Source organism: Ochotona curzoniae, unplaced genomic scaffold, assembly GCF_017591425.1.
Source record: "Ochotona curzoniae isolate NIBS_2020 unplaced genomic scaffold, NIBS_Ocur_1.0 contig_1302, whole genome shotgun sequence".
Lineage (NCBI taxonomy): Eukaryota > Metazoa > Chordata > Mammalia > Lagomorpha > Ochotonidae > Ochotona > Ochotona curzoniae.
In genome coordinates this window covers 15,999,559-16,020,519 of record NW_024465035.1, presented here as the reverse complement: position 1 = coordinate 16,020,519, position 20,961 = coordinate 15,999,559, and the positions used below count along the sequence as shown (strand labels likewise).

General features: G+C 42.0%; 1 protein-coding gene across 3 annotated transcripts in view; it reads right to left on the bottom strand.

The window, feature by feature from the left end:
- Positions 1-20,961, bottom strand: part of LRRFIP2 (LRR binding FLII interacting protein 2) — a 107,320-nt gene that overhangs the window by 62,867 nt on the left and 23,492 nt on the right. For 2 of the 3 annotated variants that reach the window (XM_040964353.1, XM_040964360.1), the window contains exons 2-3: positions 18,371-18,513; positions 3,556-3,642 (exon numbers count right to left, since the gene is read on the bottom strand). In XM_040964353.1, coding sequence (XP_040820287.1) covers positions 3,556-3,642; positions 18,371-18,460 — 177 coding nt within the window. In that variant the 5' untranslated portion in view covers positions 18,461-18,513. Of the gene's footprint in view, positions 1-2,302; positions 2,354-3,555; positions 3,643-18,370; positions 18,514-20,961 lie in introns of all 3 variants that reach the window. The other variant, XM_040964345.1, reaches the window with a different exon arrangement.

The following is a 20,961-nucleotide window of genomic DNA, read 5'->3' as shown; positions in this document are numbered from 1 at the left end:
CCTGAGCTCCCTGGCCCCCCTGCCATCCCATGGGCCAGTGGGAAGGACCACTGTGGCCACTTGGGAAACAAACCGCGGGGCAGAGCTTTCTCTCCTTCTCTAACCTTGCCTTTCAAATAAGTAAGTAAATCTTTAAAATACATGTATTTTTCAAAGAGCTTAGAAATCATCTAGACTAACCCTTTCCTTCATCTTACAGTAAACAAGTCTAAATCACAAAGGGAGTAAGTCAGAAGCCATGATGTCACGCAAGTGGGGCCAGCATTCAGGTCTTCCGCCTCACTCGACCAGCAACCATAGAGATGACCATCCCACAATGGCCACACTCCCACCAAGTCAAGAGGGAAATCAGAGTGGCAAAGTAACCTGAGTTTCATTTGGATAATCTTCCTTCTCTGAAGAAGGAAAAAAAAAGAGAGAGAGCTTCAGTTCCCATTTATCTAGAACAGTCACTACCTGCACGGTAAGCCTCTAACTGCTTCCAGCAAGCCTAAATCACAAATGCATCACATAGATCTCAAAAAAGGGGGGTGGGGAGGGTTGTTTATATGCAGTCTGTAAACTCAGACATCAAATATTAGACAGTGAATGTACATGCATGTCTGCCCTTCTCTCTCCCTATTGGAACCCTGGGCAGGGGCAGGTACCTGGCCTAATGGCTGAGCTGCCACTGGGATGCCATCTCAGAGGGCTTAAGTTCAAGCACCAGCCCCAACACAATTCTAGCCTCCTGCTAAGGAACAAGCTGCGAGTTAGCCAGAAACAGCTCAGGCACTCACAGAGACCTGGAATGAATTCCTGTGTCCCATCTTCAGAACGACCCAGCCCCACCCCTTGCAAGCATTTGGGGACCGACTCAACAAATAAAAGCCCTCTCTATGTTCCTTCCTCTCCCTCTCAAATAAACAAAATTTAAAACCTTAGGCAATTTAATTTTAGAATTACCTTGATACTGAAAGAACAAATTCAGCTAATACTTCCGTGTAAATCTTTTAAGGATTTCATTTTACTCATGCAAAAATACGTATAATCAATATTAACTCAGAAGCAGAAGTCACAGAAAATAAACTTAATTAGGCTACCTTTAGCTGCTAGAAAAAGGCAGATCCAATTCAAGATAACAAATGCACATGGAAGTCAATTACTTCTAAGTAATCACATTTTTCTCTTTTCTGAAATGATCTCATAACGAGAAATGAGAAAGTTTCAAGTTTGGAGGTCATCACAGTCCTAAGACTTTTAATTCTGATTATCCCTTAAAATGTTGCCACAGAGAGGATCTGCTTGTTCGGCAACCATTTGAGAGTGGTTCTCAATCGTTAAAAATCATAACCATCTTTGCGAATCTGATGACGCACCCGTAAAAATTCACAAAATGTGCATAATATTTTAAGGTTCATAACCTACCTCTCAACCTTAGTCATGCCAACGTATGAACTCCTGCAATAAACTTGTGAACTTATCAATCTTGAAAAAAAAAAGTTCCAATTTGGGAATGATTCAATAAGCAATGTTTTATAGGCTTGCAATTTGCTTTTGTAGCTAATCAATTTGACAGTGGCAGTAGAGGAAAAGATAGAAAGCTGGGAGAGCTGAAAGAGTAATTCTTAGAGACAAAAGGATTTGGTTCATCTCCCAAGGAACACTATGAAGACCTCATTTTTTTTTTTCTTCTTAAAAAAAAAAGGAATTTGAGACAGAAAAAAAAGTCTATAAAAGACATGGGCCTGGCACAATATCAGTGGCTAAAGTCCTTGCCTTGTACACACCAGGATCCCCTATGGGTGCTGGTTCATATCCCAGCTGCTCTGCTTCCCGCAAGCTCCCTGCTTGTGGCCTGGGAAAGCATCAGAAGACAGTCCAAAGCCTTGGGACCTGCATCCATGTGGGAGACCCAGAAGAAGCTCCTGGTTCCTGGCTTCGGATTGGCTCAGCTCTGGTCTTCGCAGCCACCTGGGGAGTGAACCAAGGGACAGATCTTCCTCTCTGTCTCTCCTCTCTGTATATCTGACTTTCCAATAAAAATAAGATAAATTTTAAAAACTAAAAAGGACAAAAGACACATTCATTTATTCAATCTAGCGATTAGTGCACTCAGACACAGGTGAAGCTACTGGCCACGACAGAAAATGAATTCCAAGTACGGATTTGTAGATGAGACAGGCAAGACCACTCCGTGACCTTTTCAAGCTGACACAGGCCAAACACTCCTACTTTGCAAACTATTAGTCAATGTTTTACTTCAAGATTGCATTACTTTAGCAACAGATCACAACATGCAAGACGGGCAATCCTGGCCTACCAGCCACTTGTGAATCTGTCCCCATTTCCGATCAAAGGACTGGTAAGAGTGCTAGAAATGCAGAAGTTTCATTAACAAACAACTACCAATACACCACAGTCATCAAAAGGCCTTAATGAATCATACACATTTTCCCTAAAAAAACACTGATAATCGACTACAAGTCACATATTCAAAATGCAGGAAGTCACGAAACAGGTTCAAAAGTGAAGTATGTGGTTCTGTACACGACCACAAACAGAATTTATACTTAATCAATATGTTTAATATAAAAATACATAATAAATATATTTAGTAAGTTTTTTAGAATATTTCACATAGTTTCAGGAGTATAAATAAAAACCATATATGCCAACATTTTCATTTCAAACTAAGAATCATATTCACTATTTGAAACTGTATGAGGTTTTTAAAAATTAGCAATGTAACAATTTGGGGGAGACTCTGACAATATAGAAAACACATATTTCTTTACCTACATCAAAAGAAGATATTTAATACTTTCTCTTTGTACTAATTAAACATGAAAATTATCCATATGCAAATTTTCAGGACCAAGTCAGTATTGGAAGGAAAAGGTAAAACAGTGTTCATTTCATCTCAATCTGCCTAATTTCTAAACGCCTTCTTTTTGTTTTGTTTTCTCACTGATGTTAAAAGCGTATTAAAGTTTATAAACTATGAAAAAGCGTAAGAAGAAAATAAAACCATAATTCTGCCATCAACAAAACAAAGCATATACAGTAATCATTTCTTCCTGGTAGTTTTTAATCCTTTAGGTAGGTACTGGCATTCAATACAAAATTGGTTACTTTAGAAGAAATTTATAGTTTAAAACAGGTTTATTTTTCTGTCTCTTTTCCTCCATTATTAAATATACTGCAAAGCTTTAAGGTTGAACAACGTGACAGGGTTTCGCTGCTCAAGTGTCTAATTCAGCCAAACTCCAGGACTGAACAGAGCCATCCTGTGGTCTGTGGTCCCTGAAAACCTCTTCTCCCTGCTACCAAAGCACTTGGAACACAATGAAACATTTTAACAGCGCATCTATGAGCCACATACCTTTCTGTTGCTACTTAAAATAAATCTCAACTAAAATAAATTTGTGGAAATAGAACGACTGGTTAAATTGCTGTTACAATCACACTATACTCCGTGCCGCAAAGGGAACCAGATTTACGTCAGGAGTAAACTAGTCATGAGTTGATTTGTTTTAGGACAAGCACAGGAACAAGGTTCTACTACTTGATTACCTCTTTCTGTTGTCGCTCCAATTCTCTCATTCGAATATCTCTTGCCTCGGCCCTGGCAGCCCGTTTTGCTGCAAGCCTGGCCTCTGCCTGGAAGATAAAAAGTAAAACTCAGCTTTATCAAACAAGGGCAAAGTACCTCTACATCAGATTTGAGGATGAGGAGCAAATTCTTTTCACAACGGATCATTGTGGTAAACTGTCATCCACTAGTAAGTGACTGATACCTTTGGTAAAATTCTATACCCCATTTCTTTCTCTAGTCCCAGATTCTTTAAGTCTGAGCCATTGTTTTTAACTGCTTACACTGACCTCACACAGCTCGTGAATGTCTCTTCAAGCCAGGACTGTTTCAGCATTTCTTTCCCGGGAAATTCAGATACACAGCAAAGAAACTCAAGAGCCAGCAGTCCAGTTTCACTTTGGACACTGCCAATGCGCAGTCTCTGATCCGTCAAGTCTCACAACACCCAGTCAGTACTCCCTGTGCTGACCTTGTCTGCTTCAGGATCTAAATGAATCCATCTCCCTTCTTCTTTCTTCCCCTCTCTCTTCTTAGATAGTCAGGGGGTTGGCACAATGTTAGGGGCTACATCCTAGCCTTGTACATGCCAGAATCCCATATGGGTGCTGGTTCATGTCCTGGCTGCTCCACTTCCCATGCAGCTCCCTGCTTGTGGCCTGGGAAAGCAGTAGAGGATAGTCCAAGTCCTTGGGACCCTGCACCCACGCGGGAGATCCAGAAGAAACTTCTGGCGCCTGGCTTCAATTCGGCTCAGTTCCGGTCACTGCGTATACTTCGGGAGTAAGTCAGCAGATGGAAGATCTTTTTGTCTCTCCTCTCTGTAAATCTGCCTTTCCAATAAAAATAATCTTTAAAAAAAATTGAGAGGTCTGGCATGATAATCTAGCAGTTAAAGTCCTCGCCTTTCATGAACCAGATCTTTCTTCCTTTTCTTCTTCTCTCTGTATCTGCCTTCCTAGTAAAAATAAATCTTGGAAAAAAGAAATTGAGATGCAGTTCACATGTCATCAAATTCACCACCTAGAAGTAAACAGCTCCACAAGTCCACACTTTTCAATTATTGGCAAAGATCTGCAACCATCACTACCATATCAATGCAGAGCATTTTCATCAGACCCAAATAAATCTCACCCTTATTAGTCACTGCCATTCCCTCTTCCCCCAAGCCCTGATAACCAGTGCACAGTCTCATGAATGGGATCAGGCAACAGGGATTCTTCGCCTTTCTCCTGGACCATGGCAAGTGCCTCCAAATCCATCCATCTCTAAATTCTTCCCTACAGTTCATATTCCACAGTTGTATGACTGCAAATCAAGTCTTTCGAAATGCATTTCTGCTTTTCAATTTTCTGCTTATTTTCATTTTATTTTGCAGTAACATAGAGAGAGGTCGTCCTTCCACAAGTTCACTCCCAGGTAACAGCAACAGCAAGGGTTGCACCAGGCCAGAGCCAGGAGGTCAGAACTCAACCTGGGTTTCTCGTGCGGGTGTCGAGGACCCAAGTATGGCCTGCTGCCTCCCAGGGTGCTGGCTCAAACGTGTAAGAGTTGAGACTGGAATCAAGCACTCAGAGGGTGCCCCAACCAGCAACTTAACCCCTGTGGCTGGCACAAGCCTGCCTGGGATGACTGTCTGGCCCCACAGGGAGGGACCTGGGGTCAGAGCACTGCAGAGGACAGGGTCCCTGGAGGAGGCCCAAGGCCACAGCCAAAGCATGTAGGACTAGGAGCAAAGGATAGGTAAGCCTGTCTGCTCCACTGAACCAGTGGAAGCCCTCATACACTGCTTCAAAAGGCAAACGGTGGTACAGTCTGCTTTCTCCATATTAACACCGTGGCACTTTAAGGCAGACATGTTTTACCGACCTCTTTTCTTGACCCTCTTTCGAAGTTGCCACTGGATCTTGGCATGTCACACACAGTTCATCCTAAAAACCCCGACCAGTACTTTGGGCACTTTGGCCTACACTCAAGGGCGACTTCTATTCAAAGTTCTGAAGTCTGCAGAAACTCTGTCTAAAACAGCAATGGACAAACCTTAGAATAAATATTCGAAAGTCAGGGAGCTGCAGGCCAGAGGCCTGACTCCTGGCAGGCTGCACCCAAGGCATACAACCTCAATGTTCTGGAAGCGGCAGGCCAAGGGAAGGAAGCAGGATTTCTGGAAAGACCGTACTCCTGGCGTGCTACTGCACTGGCTTGGGAGTGGTGGGTTGGCGGCCTGATGCTGGGATCCTAGGCAGGCTAAACGTGAGACATGCCAAAAGGACAGCCACTAATCCAGACCCTTCTGAAATCAGTGAATACAACTTAAAACTCTCCAGATTCCTGAATCACTATTGAGAGCAGGAATAGCACCAAACTGATGCTGATTCTAACCCAGTAGGCAACATATGTGCTCTACACTTAGCCTGCAACATTTTCTAACAGACTTATGGTTAAAATAAGTATACTTCTAGACAGTAACATTGCCTTTTATGTAGAACGCAATTACTTGATAAAATTCTTTTATTGCACAGCACACATACACAAAATATATGCACCACAAGACTAAAGGACCAGAAATATGTAACTAAATTCCAAATAAAGTTAAAAACATAAAATTATTACTTGACAAACACTCACATTATCTTACATAAACACAAAAGAACTGAAAGCAGAGATGAGATAGCCAAAATGAGGAAACCACCAATGAATGAATAAACTAAGCGTAGAATATACATACAACATGATGCTATTCCTCAGCCTTGCAAAGGAAATTCCCATGAATGCTATCACATGGATATACCTTAAAACATTATACTAATGAAGTAAGTCATCTCCAAAATCAGGAATTATCCTAAAGGAATTATCCTCGGATCTTCAACTTCATATAGACTGTCTCTTTTCTGTGAATTGTCATTCCAGTTCTCTAATTTCTCTGGCTGTTCCTTTACTCCAAATGTCAACAAGCTTCTCCTTTTGCCTACACAGTCTTTCCATTCATCGGTTTATGTCAACTGTTTATGTCAGCCAACGAGAAGGATTCAAATTCAGTATCTCAAACTCGGACTTCTCTACCGAAATCACAGCTCCCGTGTGTAACATCCTGAACTGTGTGTACCAAAAGGACAGTGAGTTCAATTAAGCTCATCTTTCCCGGGAGAACAGACTTCTCTTCCCTATGTTCCAGCCTCCAGACATGGAATCCTCGTCTGCCGCAAAGCTCTCAGGATCATCTACTTCTCACCAAGTCATCCTCTGAATCCATCCTTGTATCTCATTTCGACAGACTCCTCCCTCCTCCAACAGCCCTCTGACACTCTCATCTGGAGTACTTCAAATTTCCAGAACAAGCAAGATAAAAAGATAATCTCAAAGTGAGACAGGATTACCCAAGATGTAGTTTACGGCACCCAACATTTAATAACATTCTTAGAGCTTTCTGACTTTTAAATCTGTTAAGGAAACATAGGAAAACAGATTGAAAGAGGTACACTCTGGTTTCCTAGTAGTGTTCCAAATCAGAGACCAATAAATCCTATTAGAAACCTTCCATCTGTTCACTGGGCCTATGAATACAAGGGACTTACCCAACAGCTGTACAGTGCTCACTACTTCCCTGGTATACAATCCATAAAAAAAAATTCACTTGGGGCTGCCAAAGTGAAGTAAAGCCACCTTCTGCAATGCCAGCATTTCATACGGGCACCATTTCAAGTCCTAGCTCCTCTGCTCCGGATTCAGCTCTCCGGTACCGCACCTTGGAAAGCAGGGGAAGATGCCCTAGTGTTTGTGCTCCTGCACCCACAGAGCAGATTCGGAAAAGCCTGCTGGCTCCTGCCTTCAGATGAGCCCAGCTCTGGCCATTGCTGGACCAGACGACAGAAGAGGTCTCTTGACTTCCTTGTTTCTGTCTTTCAAAGGAATAAAATAAATCTAAAAAAAATAATAAAAATTTAAAAATCGCACTGTCCTAAGATAAAACCAAGAGTAAAATAAGTTATATTCACATATGCACACACAAACCCATAAACACACCCCCAAAGTATAAGCTGGGTTAGCTCCATCAAGTACTAATGAGCCACAAATAAGAGCACATTTTTTCCCCCAGAATATGTATTTAAAGAACCTGACAGGATTCTACAAACCAAATAGGTGCAACTCACCACTGTATCAAGGGGGTAGCCTATTTTGTTTAATCACACGGGAAGGAGAGAAATTTCAAGAAATAGAAAGTAGATGGTCTTCAATATCAATGCAAAATTTTTCTGTAAAACCTTATCCGTTCAGTACTTTTTTCACTGCTCCTGCTCTGTTATCATTCAGTATTTCCCCTTTGACACAGGTTTTTCATGACAGAAAGGCTGACTGGAAGGACTCACTGCACTCATTCCAAAGCCACCTGTTTGCACAGATGCTCAGTCCGAGTACCCTTCTTTCATTAGTTCCCTGTAGTCACACTGAAGAACTGTTCCTCTTTCCATTGTTGAAAGTCAAATTCTTCCCCCAGCACGCACTTATACTCTCTCACACACACACACTGTCTCCATCCTCACCATGGGCCTTACTTCAATATCTCCCTCAAACTAGGTTTTTAGCTTAGTGGATTAAGACACCCATGTCACACGACTAGGTGCCCGTGTCTGATTCCAAGCAGCATCTCCAGGAGGCAGAATCAAGATGGCAGCAGCGATGGCTCTAGGAACTGGCTTCCTGCCTCCCAGGCGGGAGAGCTGGAATGTGATTCTAACTCCAGGCTCTAGCCCTGAACCAGAGCTCTCTCACTTAGGCTTTCTCTCTCCCTTACCAAATACAGTATTTTTTTTTCCCCTTAAACATCCATCCTGATTCAATTCTACCTTGTCATCTCTTTACACTCAAGTTTTACATTTTACTCCTCACTCTTCAAGTGAATGCAATCTGGCTTCTGCCCACACCACTCCACTGAAACTCTTCGTGCACATGTCACTAATGACCTTGAACTACAAAACCCAAAGAATTGTTCTGTTCTTACCACAGCTGTCCTTGCCAGACATCAGTCACCACTAACCACCCACTCTGTCTTAAAGCCATCATCTCTTGGTGTTCTGTATGACCAGTAGCGTCCCTTGGTTGTCCTCTTACTCTGATCTTTCATCCTCAGAATATGTCATCAGTAAATTATTGTCTCTTCTGGTTTCTTAGATTTTAATATTAACCAAAGCTTCCTTGGTTCTCACTTGTTCTTTTCATTCTGTTTTCTCTTGGATGACATGTGCCACTTGCAAATCGTCATATCCACGGCATACATTTCACTCCAATTCTGATCCAACTGGATGTTGAATACCAGAGCTGTTCCACAAAGAGCTCAAACTCAACATAGACCCAATTTAATTTAACCTTTCCCTTAACCTTCCTTTTCATTTTCATAAAATTCTTCAACTGTCCCATTACTGAAAATTTAAAATTAAGAATGATCTTAGGATCTTTTTCATCCTTTCTCAATATTCAGTCACAAAGTCTCTACTTTTTAATTCCTGTTAAGATTCCAAACTTTTGGGCCCATCCCGATAGCCTAGTGGCTGAAGTTCTCCCTTGAATGCGCCAGGATCCCACATGGTGCTGGTTCTATTCCCAGCCGCCCTACTTCCCACCCAGCTCCCTGCTTGTGGCCTGGGAAAGCAGTTGAGGACGGCCCAAAGCCTTGGGATTCCACACCAATGTGGGAGACCCGGAAAAAGCTCCAGGCTCCTGGCTTTTTATTGGCTCAGTTCTGGCTGTTGTGGCTGCTTGGGGAGTCAATCATTGGACAGAAGATCTTCCTCGTTGTCTCTCCTCCTTTCTGTATGTCTGCCTTTCCAATAAAAATGAATACATCTTTTTAAAAAAAAATTCCCAACTTTACTCCCCAGTCCCACAATCCCACTACCTAAATTCAGACTCTGATCACCTTTCATCAGGACAATGACAGTAAGTTTCTAGCATTTTCCGACTTTACTAATCATCCTCCACATGGTCACTGCATGGTTTGCACAGAATTTATCCCAAATTCAAGCAGTTAAAGACCAAAGTCGAAGTCAAGGGCAGACATTTGGCACAGTGGTCAAGATGCTGCTCCAGCATCCACATCCCATATCACTGTGCCTGAATCTGAGGTCCAAAACCGGGAGCCAGGAGCCAGGAGCTCCTTCCAGGTCTCAGACTCACATGGGCACAGGAACCCAAAGACTTGGGCCACCCACTGATGCTTCCCAGGCCATGAGCAGGGACTTGGACTGGAGCAACCAGGACTCACACTGGCATTCATGAGATGCCACACTACATGCAGAGATGTATGCAGAGACTAGTCTGCTGTGCCAGGATGCCAGCCTCTGGTTCTCCTTCCGAACAGCTTCCTGCTCCTGAGCAGCCTGAGAGGCAGCAGGCAACGGCCCAAGGACCCAGGTCAACGCTTCCAGTGAAGGAGACCTGGAGTGAGTCTCAGCATCTCAGCTTCAGCATAGCCCAGCCTTGCTATTAAAAGCACTTGGGGGCTGAATCAGTGAATGGAAAACCCATTTGTCTGCCTTTCAAACTAAACAAAAAAAACAGAAGCATGCATTCATAAAATCAACATGGAATTGCCAGTTTCCAGAGCAAAAAAAGAAGAGTTGTTTAACCACCAAAAACAGAAAATAAAGATCAAAATAATGAGAGTGTAGAAATGCAATCCAATTATGGTGTTTAGGGCACAAGGCTAGTGAGAGGTCCCTAGGTCACTGGAAGCATGATCTAGGAAGCTAGAATTCAAGAGAGGGTTGGTTATAAGCACCTGAGAGACGGGCACAGCCACTCGCCCTGCTTCCTCGCTCGCTATGTGATCTGTTCTTGCACAGACACCACCACCACCGTCCTCCAGCCTCAGCAGATGGCCAAACCAGTGGGACTTAGCTCATCTTGGACTATGGACCTCCAAACCCATAAACCAAGATACGCCTCCTTCAGGGGGAAAGCCTGTCTTAAGACACTTCACTGCAGTAATAAAAAACTAACCAATCCAGTGACTAAAGTAATTTCATTGTAGTTCAAATCCGAGAAAGGATCTACCCTTCAATGGCTCCCCCACAGCTTTCAAGACCAAACTCCTCCGCACATAAATCCTTTCCTAACTGGCCTCTACTTCCTCTTTCCTTAAGCACCTCCTCTCATTCCTTAACCATTCCCAGTCAGACTGGGCTGTCTTGTGGCACTTTTCCACATGGTTCCAGCCATTTCAGCCCTCTATGCCCTGAGAGCACGCACAAAGCAATACACAAAGCCCATTAAACACTATCCATAGAGATAAGGAGAGAACTTCTGAACATGGAAAGTGTACAGGCATTTAGCCTAACAGTCAAGATGCCAGTGAACACACCGGGCCCCTTTCTCCGAGTGCTGCAGTTCAACGCCTGGTTCCAGCATCCTGCTGATGCAGCCCCTGTAAGGCAACGGTCCTAAGCTCAAGTCCGGGGTTTCCACCACTCAGGTTAAGTGTGTGACCCCTGCTACTGGCTTACGCAGCCACAACTGTTGAGGGTATCTGGGGAGTGACCCTGTGAATGTTAAGTGCTCTCACATGCTTGCAATACTCTCTCCCCATTCTGATATTTATTACAATAGTTTCCCTAAGAAGAGGAGGAGGAACAGTGAGCAAAAAAAAAAAAAAAAATAGCTTAAAAAAATGGTTTACATCGTCTTTTCTCCTTTCCTTCCTTACTGTTTTTAGAAACAATCTGAAACAGTTATGAGAAAATGTTGACATTTGTTAATGTTGGGTGCTACACTCCTGAGTACTTACTTTATTAACATATATTTAACGTATTCAAAAAAAATACAACATGAGAACATACTCAAAGGCCTTCAAAAGAAGTAAATCCTCTAGTTTTAAACTGTTCGTCCCATGATCCTGTATGTGAAATGTACCGACCTGAGCCAACGTAGTCTAAAACTGCCGGACCACACTCACACTCACGATACAAAACCTACACAATGCATGGGAAGGAGAGAGAGAGCAATCACCTGAGCCTACCGACCTCTGCTCTAATCGGGAGACATTTAAGACAGAGAACTTCAGAAAGGGAAATGTTCAAGGAAAATGACTAATTCAGGTAGCTGAGACTCAGAGTTTACTGTGTCTCATTTTATTTGTTCTTCCATGACATTCATGCCAAAAACACACTGAAAGACAAATTAAGAGACATAATATTTATTGTGTTGTCATGGTTTCCAAACTAACAAATAAAAGTTATTATTCCATATCCTAGCAACTTCTCCATAGTGCAAAAATCTTAGGTATCATTTTTCTTAATTAGAACGTGCAATGTAATTATACTTAGCCACTTTTAAAAGCGTCTGGTGGCTAACAGCAAATATTAAACTTTTTCTGAGCATAAACATCACCATGTGGTAGATAAAATCCCTAATTGCTTGTTTCGGATAACTAACTCATCTTTTACTCACAGACCTTTTGACAGCAAAAATATTCTTCTGAAATGACAGAGGAAATTTAGGTAAAAGATTCTATTCCTGAGGTCTGAAGATAATCTAATAAATAGCACAAAAAAGTGAAACTTTGAAGCTGCAATGACCAACTAGCAAAGAAAAAAAAAGGCAATCAGATCTAGCAAAAAAGAAAAACATCTTTTGAGGAAAAAAGGTATTGCTAGAAATGCCTTCACATGTAGATTAATGACATTATACTTTCTCATTTTTTCGCCCTCCAGATCCTCGAAAGTCTCAGAAATAGCAAAGATTATACTAAAACAGTTTTCAGTCATGCTGAGATTAAAATTAAGTCTTAATCCTCCCTTCATTCTGCTTAGAGGAACAAATCAAAGGACAGAGAGATACTAACAGTGATGATGGCCAATAAGACTCCGGCTACTGTCCTCCTGTTGTTCAAATCAACGTCATGGTGATGCCGTATGAGGCACCATAATCAAGGTACAGGCACAAATTTTAGCCCTATCCAACTAATGTGACTTAGGACAAGTTCACCAATAAACTGAGAATGTTAACAGACTACTTCATAGGGTTGGTGCAAACATTCAATTAAATAGTTTAAGCATTCAATATTAAAAATTTGAGTTGGGTTAGTTTAGCACAGAAGCTAAAAGACCATCTGGAGGGCAGGGCGGTGCCTGAATGGTGACGCAATGTATTTAGTCGCTGAACACTGGTGTCCCGTATGTGTACTAGTTCAAGTTCTGGATGTCCCAGTTCCCTGCTAATCCACCTGGGAAGGCTGTAGAGGAGAGCCAAGCACCTGGGTGCCTGCCACCCATGTGAGAAACCAGGATCAAGTTTCAGGATACTGGCTCCCACCTGGTCCAGGGTTGGCCACTGCAGTCATTTAGGGAAATCAATTGGCACATGGAAGATCTCTCCTTGCCCCCCCACCCGTGGTAACTGGCTTTCAAATCAGTACATCTTTTTACAATATATATACTCTCTTAAACACACACACACACACACAAAAAGCCACTTGACACTTTCCATTTCGAAATCCTGGATCTAAGTTCTGTTTTGCATCTAATCCCAGCTCTGTTAGTGATCACCCTGGGAGGCAACAGGGAATGGCTCAAGTACTTGGGTCCGCATCATCCATGACAGACCCCAAACTGAACTCTTGGAATTTGTACATTAACCCTTAGATGGAATACCTCAATCTTTTTCAAAGGAGTAAAAATAATTTTTAAGATTTATTTTATTTTTATCTGAATACAGGGAGAATGAGAGACAGAGAGGTCTTCCGTTGGCTGGTTCACTCCCCAGATGGCTCCAACACCTGGAGCTGAATCAACTCAAAGCCAGGAACCAAGAGCCAGGAGCTTCCCCAGGGCCTCCCACATGGGTGCAAGGGCCTAAGCTCTTGAGCCATCTTCTGCTGGTTTCCCAGGCTATAAGCAGAGAGCTGGATTGAAAGTGGAACAGCCGGGACTCAAAAAGCACCTATATAGGAAGCCAGTAAGCAGAGACTTACACCACTATGGCTTGGTGCTAGTCCCCAAATAAGCAAAAATAGATTTTTACTAAATAAAATTATAAATAAAAATAATAAATCTTTACTAAACAGAAAATAAAAGTAAATTTTTACTGAATAAGTTTTATTTACAGTACTCACAACAGTCCCTGTACACGGTAAGAATGCAGTAAGCGTTAGCCATTGCAGCTATTATTCCCTTGGAATTCCATACACGTCTCGGGAGGTTGCCACGCTCTTCCCTCTGCAGAGGAAGCTCTTCCACGCACACGTGAGAACACCTTTTCCCTTGAGCAATTCCACCCAGCCTTCAAACGTCGCTGAAAGCACCTCCACGAAGGACGCCTTCTCAAACCCTCCAAGCGTGCTTTAGTCCCTCTGCCACATACTATTCCCTCAAAGTGTGTAAAAGCTCCATTCCTCCATTTCCTCAAGTCTGAGACTGCCAGTGAGTCTAACATTCAATCAGTTCACAAGAAATAATTATCCTAACACACATTTATCTGAAAATGGAGGGACAAGTCCATTGTGTTAATTACTTGTTTTCTAGATATCGTCCCCTCTGGAATCGGAGTTCCACAAAGCAGGGAGCGTGCTAGCCTGGTCCACTGCACATCCCGTGTCCGTCGCCGAGCACCTGCAGACGGCAGTGCCCAGCCAGTATGCCCTGACAGGAAGAGCTCCTTCTCTAAAAAACAAGCCATAATTTGAACGAAAGACAGAATTCATACACTTATTACACACTTATTGGTAATTCTCTACCTTTTAAAAATCTGTCTTTGGCAAAAGATTTTTTTATATTTAATTTATATTTTATATTTAATTTTATATTTAATTTAGCATAACCTAACAATGAATACTCACAGTAGTAAAATTACTACAAGAAGAAAATTAGCTGTGTCAAGCTATAATGACTATGGCTCTGTAACACAACAAAATTTCCTTTGAACTTGCTGCAATGTTTTCTTCCGTTTTTTTTTTTGCCTTAGGCTATTAATCCATGATCTAAAGCCACATGCTTCTGATTTTCATTCTTAAATGCCTAGATTGGCTATTACTGTAAAATAAAATCTAACAAACTACAAAAAAAGTAGGGTGTGTGCGTATACATATGTAATGATGAAATATTCAGTCCCAAAAAGGAAACGAACTTATTTTAAAAGTAAAATAAAAAGGAACAGACTTCTAATACGTGCTACAACAGGGACAAATTTTAAAGTCATTACACTGAGTGCGGCAAGTTACACATAAAGGGACAAATACTGTATCATAATTCCATTTATAGGAATTTTCTGGGATAGGCAAATTACAGACACACGAAGCAGATGAGTGGTTACCAGAGGCTGAGACTGAACAACAGGGAGTTACTGCTTAACGGCTACAGAGTTTCTCTGTGGGCTGCTAAATGTTTTCAGTGTCATGACTACACAACACTGTGAATGTAATTGATGCCACAGAATTGGACACTTCTGAAATACAAACCTTCTATTTAGCCACAAATGTTTAACAACCGTGGAGCTTCCTTTCTCATTATTGCACTAGGTTTGTGCATCAAAAACATTCACATGTAAATGATGCCCAGGACCCCAGGTCTGCTGGAGCTCTCATCCTCAGAAAAGGTGATCCTCTCCCAGAGACACAGCTGTTCTTTAAGTTTCATATGCATAGTGCCCAAGGGAGGACCATTTCCATTGAAGAGAACTGTGCATATGAACATAATTTGGGGGAGGGGTGGGTTACTGGACCTTGGAAGAATCACAGAATTTTAGACCTATAAGTAATCTCAAATCGTCAGGTCCAAAAACAAGCAACATTCTGATGCTTCCATTCAGAGAAATGTGTTGAGCATGTTTTTCTCATCACTGCAAGTCTAAAGAAGGAAAGCGGTGATGTCCCGGGCCTAGGGGGATGCTGTGTACTGACCAGGAACCCTCAAGCGGCTTTAACCCCTTCAACATTCTGACTGTCAGGCAGCCAAACCCGCCTTCCCTTGAACCTCGCCCATCTCCCCTTTAAGTGGTTAGCTACCTTTGGATTTCTAATTTGCTACGTTCAGGTCTCTCCCACTCAAAGTCAACTCTGCCATTTATTTCCTGCAAACACTGGAAACAAAGTCAAGTGCGCCTGGGAAGGTGAGTATTCACCTTCCAGTGTATTCTTTCAGTGTATTCTTCTAACACATTGACAGACTTGTCCACCACCCCTTCAAACGCCTGCTCCTCTGAGCTCTTCAACCACCTGTTAACAGCCTGGAGCTGCTCCAACAATCAGCAACATGCCTACGGACATGACAGAACTTCTAAATTCACATTCCCTATTTTCCTGGAAAAGGCCTAAAACAACACCTTTATACAGTCCACTCAGGTTGTAAAAGATGAAATTCTGGAGACAGATAGTGGTGATGACTGCCCAAAACTGTAAATGTAGTTGGGTCCACGGACTTGCACACGTAACAGCATGGCACACTTGATGGGCTGTGAGTTTACCGTAGTTTTTAAATGCATTCACCTCCATACTACAGCATGCAAATTATCCAACTTGTGGAATATATTTATCTTTTCATTTTCATTTCTCGGTTACCTGCTTCTTGGCCAAAGGAGAAGCATGGAAACCTGAACAGATACTAAGCTAGAGGAGAAAGTGGCTATTTGTCTTTATTTATTAACTGTGTATGTCAAAAAACAATTGTAAGTCAAAAGAGACAAACTCTTAAGAGCTAATTGAAGAAAAATGGTTAAACTATTTTGTCAGGTTTGCTTGTTTCCCATTTAAAGCAATGGTTTTTGGTGAAAGAGGTGTTGCCACTGAAGAGAAGGAAGTCTAGGTTATGTGTGACTCCCAATCACCAAGTGTACAAACGAGCAAGCTTGTAACACCTGCATTCCAGGCCAGTGCCAGTCTGAGTTCCAGATGCTCCAGCTGTAAGCCCTCCTGCCTATGCACCTGGAAAAGCAGCAGCACAGTCCAGGAACTTGGCCTCTGACCCCCATGTGGGAGACTCTGACAGCCTGGCTTCTGGTTCCCGCCTGACACAGCTCCAGCTGTTGGAGGCATGTGGGGAGAGAACCAGAGGATGGAAAAGCTCTTAGACATTCTGACACTTGATTTCTCTCTAATTCTGCCTTTGCACTAAATAAATATTTTTAAAAATTAAAACAAACAAATGTCCTGAGTTTGGAGCCAGACCGCACGCCTGAATCCAAGCTCTGCTACTTCCTGTCTCTGTGACCTTGGAGAAGTTACTTGTCTGTGCAACATTTTCCTCATCTGTAAAATGGAGATAAATAAAGTTCAGGACTTTACAAGGACTAAATGAACTCAAACATGAAAAATGGGAACCAGTGCAATGGCTCAGTGGTTAAATCCTCGCCTTGCACATGTCAGGATCCCATATGGACACTGCTTAGTATCCCAGCTGCTCCACTTCCCATCCAGCTTCCTGCCTGTGGCCTGGGGAAGCAGTAAAGGATAGCTCAAAGCCTTGGGACCCTGCGCCTGCGTGGGAGACCTGGAAGAGGCACCTGGCTTTGGATCAGCTCAGCTCTGAGTGTTGCGGCCACCTGGGGAGTGAAGCAGAAGATGGAAGATCTTCTCTCTGTAAATCTGCCTAATAAAAATACACATCTTTGAAAAAAAAAAAAAGCCTGAAAACCGTTTAGAATCACGCATAGTACAAAGCAAGCATAATCAATCTTATGTGTTAGAATCCTACCCAATTTTCAAAAGAAACATCAAACCAAAAGGGATAGAAAGTCAAATACTTAGTGATGATGGGGAAGGATCATGGAAGACGCTGCTACTGTTACCTCTTACAAAAATCTCAGTAAATCTCTTCAGTTTTGGAGGTAAACATTTTGAGCAGTTTCTATCTTCAATTAAGAACCACGTGGCTTCCAAAAGGTTTCCACTCATACAAATAAAGTAAGAGCGCTATAAACTAATAGCTACCTTTTCAGTTTCAAATTTATATTTTAATTTTTAACCTAAAACTGACATGCTTACTTTTTCCAATTAAGGTTATTAAAGTAATATCATAACTTTCTCATCCATTTTTAGATAACTTTTCTTGGCTGCAAATGCCATGCTAAGGACCTGACATCTGATAATACTGTCAAATCCTCAAGAATCTTTCAAGAGGAAAAAACTAACAATGAGCTGGGTCAAAGGCAGACTGGTAATATAACATGTCAAAAGGAAACCCTACTAGTCTTAAATCAGTTACTGACCAAAAATAACAAACAAGAAGTGATAACGGAATGATTCTCACTAAAATAACAGTGTTCTAAGCAATTCTTATGCAATATTAGTTTATAGTCACTCAGAGTGAGACTGAAAAAAAACCTGTCTTAAATTTCCAGCATACCACCGGAAGTGTTGGGAGTTTTAAAAAAAGCCCCAGAAGATCTGTGACTGGCTGAAATAATTACATAAACAAACAAAAAAAAATCCACTGTAATGTTTCAAAACACAATGAATCTACGTAACACCAATTTTATATAGCAGCTTCTGGAACTGCAAAGACCAAGAAGCATTTCTATAATATAACTCTACTTATGCTAATTATGTCTAAATTTAAAGCTTCATTATAAATGTCAGTAAGTTAGGACAAGCAACTGAAACCCAAGTAACCTATAAACACAAAATGAAAACTTAATTTGGGGTAAGATGAACAAATACCCAAGTATACATTTTATTCTAATACAGTGTTTTGGAGGCCAGCTGTAACATCTTGTTCGAAGCCAACATCCTGAAACTGGCTCGCTCTCTGTTATCTCCGTCAAGCCAGCATTGTTACAATGCTCTCACTGTGGGAAGGAGTTTAGCAGACACACCTCTCGGGCAATGTTACTCAAAGCTTCATCTTCTGCAGAAAACCGGTCTTTCACGGGCGTTCTTTTCCTCCCAGAACCAGGAGTCCCCATCCTGTGTTCTTACGCGTCGTCAGATTTGAATGCGATTTCACTTTGTTTCCTGTCTTAACAGAAACAGAAACAGAATTAATTTAGGATGTTGCCCTTCACGCAGTTTTAACACTCATTTTCACATTCATTTTCCACTTTTATCAGTTAAAGTAAAATTGTCCTTAAAGAAATTTACTGCCAGATGGTGCCAATAAATTTCATATTTAAATGTATACTAACCACTAATCCCTCCTCCTTTCACTCAGTTACCCACAGCAACCTATCAGTGTAGTTATAATATTAGCCTCTCAACACTGCAGTCAGCAGTAATCAACAGTTTTAAATTACTGCAGCTATTTCTAAAATTTATTCCCACTCCAGAGTGAACAGCACTTCAAAAAAGTCATTTAAATTCAAGTTTCAGAACATGTGTTATAAAACTTTAACCACTGGGCCCAGCATGGTGGCCTAGTAGCTGAGCCCTCCCATACAGGAGCCAGTTCTAATCCGGGGTGCTCCACTTCCCATCTGCTTCTCTGCTTGAGGCCAGGGAAAACAGTCGAGGATAGCCTAAAAGTCTGGAACCCTGCACCCACATGGGAGACCTGGAAGGGGCTCTGGGTTCCTGGCTTTGGATTGGCTCAGCTGCGGCCACTGTGGCTACTTGGGAAGGACAGAGAATCTTTCTCTGTCTCTCTTTCTGTATATCTGATTTTCAATGGAAATAAGTAAATCTAAAAAAGAGAGAGAGATTTTAACAATGAGCCTCAAAGTAACAAAGTACATAGCTTTTTACAGTAACTTAAGAAACAATTCCAATTAATCATAACTATATAAAAGAACAACCACATTAAAAAAAAAAAGGAAGTTTTACTGCTCTACAATTAACTGCAACCAACACTGCTTGGTGCGCACTGCTGCCAGCAGAAGTGCTGGCTATACAGTGCTGAACACAAGTGATGAGCCAAGGGACTAGACCATACCTAGGGATCTGCCACTGCTGTTGTGCCTATTACCACAAGAGCAAGGCAACAGGGCCCGGCGGCGTAGTCTAGTGGCTAAAGTCCTCGCCTTGAACATCCTGGGATCCCATATGGGCACCGGTTCTAATCCTGGCGGCTCCACTTCCCATCCAGCTCTCTGCTTCTGGCCTGGGAAAGCAGTCGAGGACGGCCCAAAGCTTTGGGACCCTGCAACCGTGTGGGAGACCCAGAAGAAGTTCCTGGATCCTGGCTTCGGATCGGCATAGCATTGGCCATTGTGCTCACTTGGGGAATCAATCAGCAGCTAGATCTTCCTGTCTCTCCTCCTCTCTGTATATCTAGACTTTCCAATAAATAAACAAATCCTTAAAAAAAAAAAAAAAAAGCAAGGCAACAGACCCATCCTCCAGGAAAGAACAACAAGGACTGTAACGGCCACCTGCCCCTTTGTAACACACAGTAGCTGAGAATGAAGACCCAACAACAGACTGCTCCCCCAACTGCACAGCCTCTGTTCCACACACACTGTTGAGGAGTAATTTCAAAAACGTTTTTCTAGCTTTAACTAAATAAACTGGTAAAACTTCATTACCGTGCAAGCCACGGAATTCATGAGTAAGTCTGATGTCATTAGCGGTAGCCATATTAAAGCTGTAAATTACTCCAATAAACTGGAAGTTACTTTAGGCAAACTAAAGCAGAACCACTTCAACAAAAAGTTTTCCCTAACAAAAATTCAAGTCATTTCTAGATGATAACAGTAATCTTGTACCATTTCCCAGGACTGTTATCAATAGTTACAATAAAGGTTGATGATGTTTTGTTACTCTATCACAGAAGACACAATTAGATATGATCACTGGGAAAAGAATTCATACAGGGGCCCAGCAGCGTGGCCTAGCGGCTAAAGTCCTCACCTTGAACATCCTGGGATCCCAACCAGTTCTAATCCCGGAAGTTCCACTTCCCACCCAGCTCCATGCTGGTGGTTTGGGAAAGCAGTCGAGGATGGCCCAAAGCCTTGGGACCCTGCACCCCTGTGGGAGACCCAGAAGAGGCTCCTGGCTTCGGATCGGCACAGCACCGGTCATTGCGGTCACTTGGGGAGTGAATCATAGGACAGAAGATCTTCCTCTCTCTCTCTCTTCCTGTATATATTTATATCTGACTTTGCAATAAAAATAAATAAATCTTTACCAAAAAATTCATATAAATAGAAACAAAGATGTATCTGAAAGCAACAGCTGATAAGTTCTAAGTCACAAATTAGAGCAATTTCTGAAAAGTATGAAATTTGATCCCAGAAGCCTCCAGTCAGTCGACTTCAGCACCGTTTCAAGGATTATTCACTTACTTAGCAGTATGCAAGTATTAGCCACCAACTGAGAAAAAAGCGACATGAAACACATCCTACTCAACCCGGAGTGACAGTTGAGCTAACGCACGGTGCTATCATTCAATAGCTGTCCTTGACACAACTTCCCAAGGACACATCAAAAGACATCTGATCAAAGCAGGAGACAAAAACGTAGGCATCAT